The sequence below is a fragment of the Montipora foliosa genome, chromosome 4 (genome assembly GCF_036669935.1).
Source record: "Montipora foliosa isolate CH-2021 chromosome 4, ASM3666993v2, whole genome shotgun sequence".
NCBI classification, from domain to species: domain Eukaryota; kingdom Metazoa; phylum Cnidaria; class Anthozoa; order Scleractinia; family Acroporidae; genus Montipora; species Montipora foliosa.
Genome location: NC_090872.1, coordinates 45,615,081 through 45,617,580, shown reverse-complemented (window position 1 = coordinate 45,617,580; position 2,500 = coordinate 45,615,081). Strand labels below are relative to the sequence as shown.

At 38.8% G+C, this 2,500-nt stretch overlaps 1 protein-coding gene across 1 annotated transcript in view; it reads left to right on the top strand.

The window, feature by feature from the left end:
* The window catches only part of LOC138000858 (uncharacterized), a 24,332-nt gene that overhangs the window by 16,540 nt on the left and 5,292 nt on the right, over window positions 1-2,500 (top strand). The window contains exons 11-13 of the mRNA XM_068847530.1: window positions 133-249; window positions 743-833; window positions 1,396-1,770. Coding sequence (XP_068703631.1) covers window positions 133-249; window positions 743-833; window positions 1,396-1,770 — 583 coding nt within the window. The remainder of the gene's footprint in view (window positions 1-132; window positions 250-742; window positions 834-1,395; window positions 1,771-2,500) is intronic.

Sequence of the window (2,500 nt, the reverse complement as noted above, 5' to 3'; positions counted from 1 at the left end):
TTTTCCTTGCGTGATAAATCTCCAAATCCTTGCAATAACTGGTATAACAATGACATCACTTAGGTAAATTATACACAGTTTTATTCCGTTATTTGTCTATTGTGACTGACGGGTTTCCTCTGCTTTTTCTAGGATATCCACTTCAATAAAGTCTACAACAGTCCTCCGAATGTTTTCGTGTCTGCTAATCACTCATCTAGTGGTGGGAATAGGGATCCGGTGCATAATTCCATTACAGCTTGGGTGGAGGTAGGACTACAGCAGAAACAAATATAATACTGTCTTGAAAATTATTTCTTGTTTAAAAAAAAAGAAAGAAAAAAAATTGCCTTTTCTTCACAGTCACTGCTGATTTCAGATTTTGAGAAGAAAGCGGGACGATGGAAAGAAAGAGTAAATGATAAAAGTCAACAGAGAGATACATTAAGACGTGGCATGAAAAGGCAAAAATGCTGTGACAAACAACTCCACATAAATAAACTTCACAATACACTGCTGGAATCCTTCCGTATTATTCGGACAGCTCGTATCTTATAGTTGTTGGTGACGATGATGATGATGATTAGAATGATGATGTTAATGTAATATTCCATGATTCAGTCTTCCACGAGATATATCATCCAAGCACACTGGAAAACTGAACCGGTCGTGGGCTTTTCAGCTAAAATTAGCTTCATGGCACATTACAAACCATTTCATTGATGTATTCTGTTGACGTTTACTGTTTTCCTTATGATTGCAGTACATCAACACGACCAGAGCCCGAATATGTCTAAAAGAATTGTACGTATCAAGATATGACCCGCTTTCTATATCATACGCTGTTGTGTCAGGTAAGCTTGAAAGAAGTAATGCAAAGAAATTAATGTTCAGTCATCGTTGCTTCTGCCTCATAGTTAGTAATGCTGGTTGAGAAGTTGTGGTGTGAAGCATTCCTAGTCTTCTGTTACACCCCTAATCAAGAACTGAGTAGGCGGCGGTCAATTCAGCATGTAGTACAGAAAGTCTAAAATATTTAGGCCAGAAGTTTTTTATTTTGTGAGAGCCTGGTGATTTACCGTTGCATGATTAAAAAAATAATAAAATTGTTATATTATGTCAGATTTGAGTGATATTGTGGTTCTTTAACCACGACGTTCTCCAAGTCATTTCCCAGAAATTCTTAACCTGTTCTTCAACTTTTCCCGGCAGACCCGGCTGATAATAGTGCCCTGTGATGTTTTTAATTTATGCTCCAGTGTTTTCTAAAACAGGGATAATTATCATCATCACCATCATCATCATAACCATCAGTACTATCCCATCCATGTTTATTGTTCTCACTGTTGTTGATCATGGTGATACTGAATTTACTACCTGTCCCGAGTTGGCGTCCTTTTTTTTTTTTTGACTCAGATATCTGCCCATCTGGATGGGGTTATTTTAATGGTTACTGCTACTTCTCAAGCCGAGCATGTTCTTCATGGCTGAGTGCTGAATTAAACTGTTCAGCAATGAGTTCAAGTCTGGTGACTATTCACAACCACGAAGAAAATGTCTACGTTCAGCATCGCAATAACGGCAAGCGCAGCTGGATTGGTCTGAATGATCGAAGTGTAGAGGGATCATTTGTTTGGACCAACCATGAATTGAGTAATTTCAGGTTCTGGGCGCCAAGGCAACCAAACAATTGGAGAAACGAAGACTGTGTGCACACTCTTGGTGTTAAACATGGTTACACTTGGAATGACGTGTCATGTGACAGCTGCTACAATTTCACTTGTTTCAAAGGTACATTTTTTTAGCTTGGTTTAACTTTTACGTACCAAATAAATCAACGATTAAAGTAACGTAAACTAGTGGAGAATCTGTCCTCGCAGTGGGGCTTGGGATGTAATACTGTTTACGCCGTCGCCTTTTATTATCCTCGTGATTCCCCAATGGATCAATGGAGCCAAACCACACTCGATATTTGAAAATAAGCCAGAACAAAACAAAACGGTGAAACCCCAAATGGACGTGTCTGTTCACTGAACACGGCCCAAGGAGAAACGTACTTTTTTCACTTAATTTTGAACATTTTATGGAGTCATCTTTGTGTTCTATGAGAGTAAAGAACTAAATTCGATTTCCCTTTTTGAATAACATCGAAAAAACTCGGCAAATGCGACTTTACTTTTCATTGAGATACAGAAAACTCATCTTGACAGAGCGAAAGCATAAGACATGAATTGACAGCAAATCTCGTAAAGTTGAGGATGGTTTCAGTCGTCTTATTCTTGACTTCGGTCAATTATAATTATTGCAAACTACGAACCTTGACTACAAGTTGTCAATGGTATTACTATTGAGTCGGATCACTGATAATTATGGACCTTTAGCATCAGGTTTTTCATGGAAAACCGCAAACCGCAAACCGCAAAATATCACGTGACCAAGGTCTTGCCGTCGCGTTTGCGGTTTGCAGTTCACGTTTTAACCGCGGAGAAGGCCTCTAGCGGTAAGTAACTAATGGCAAGGT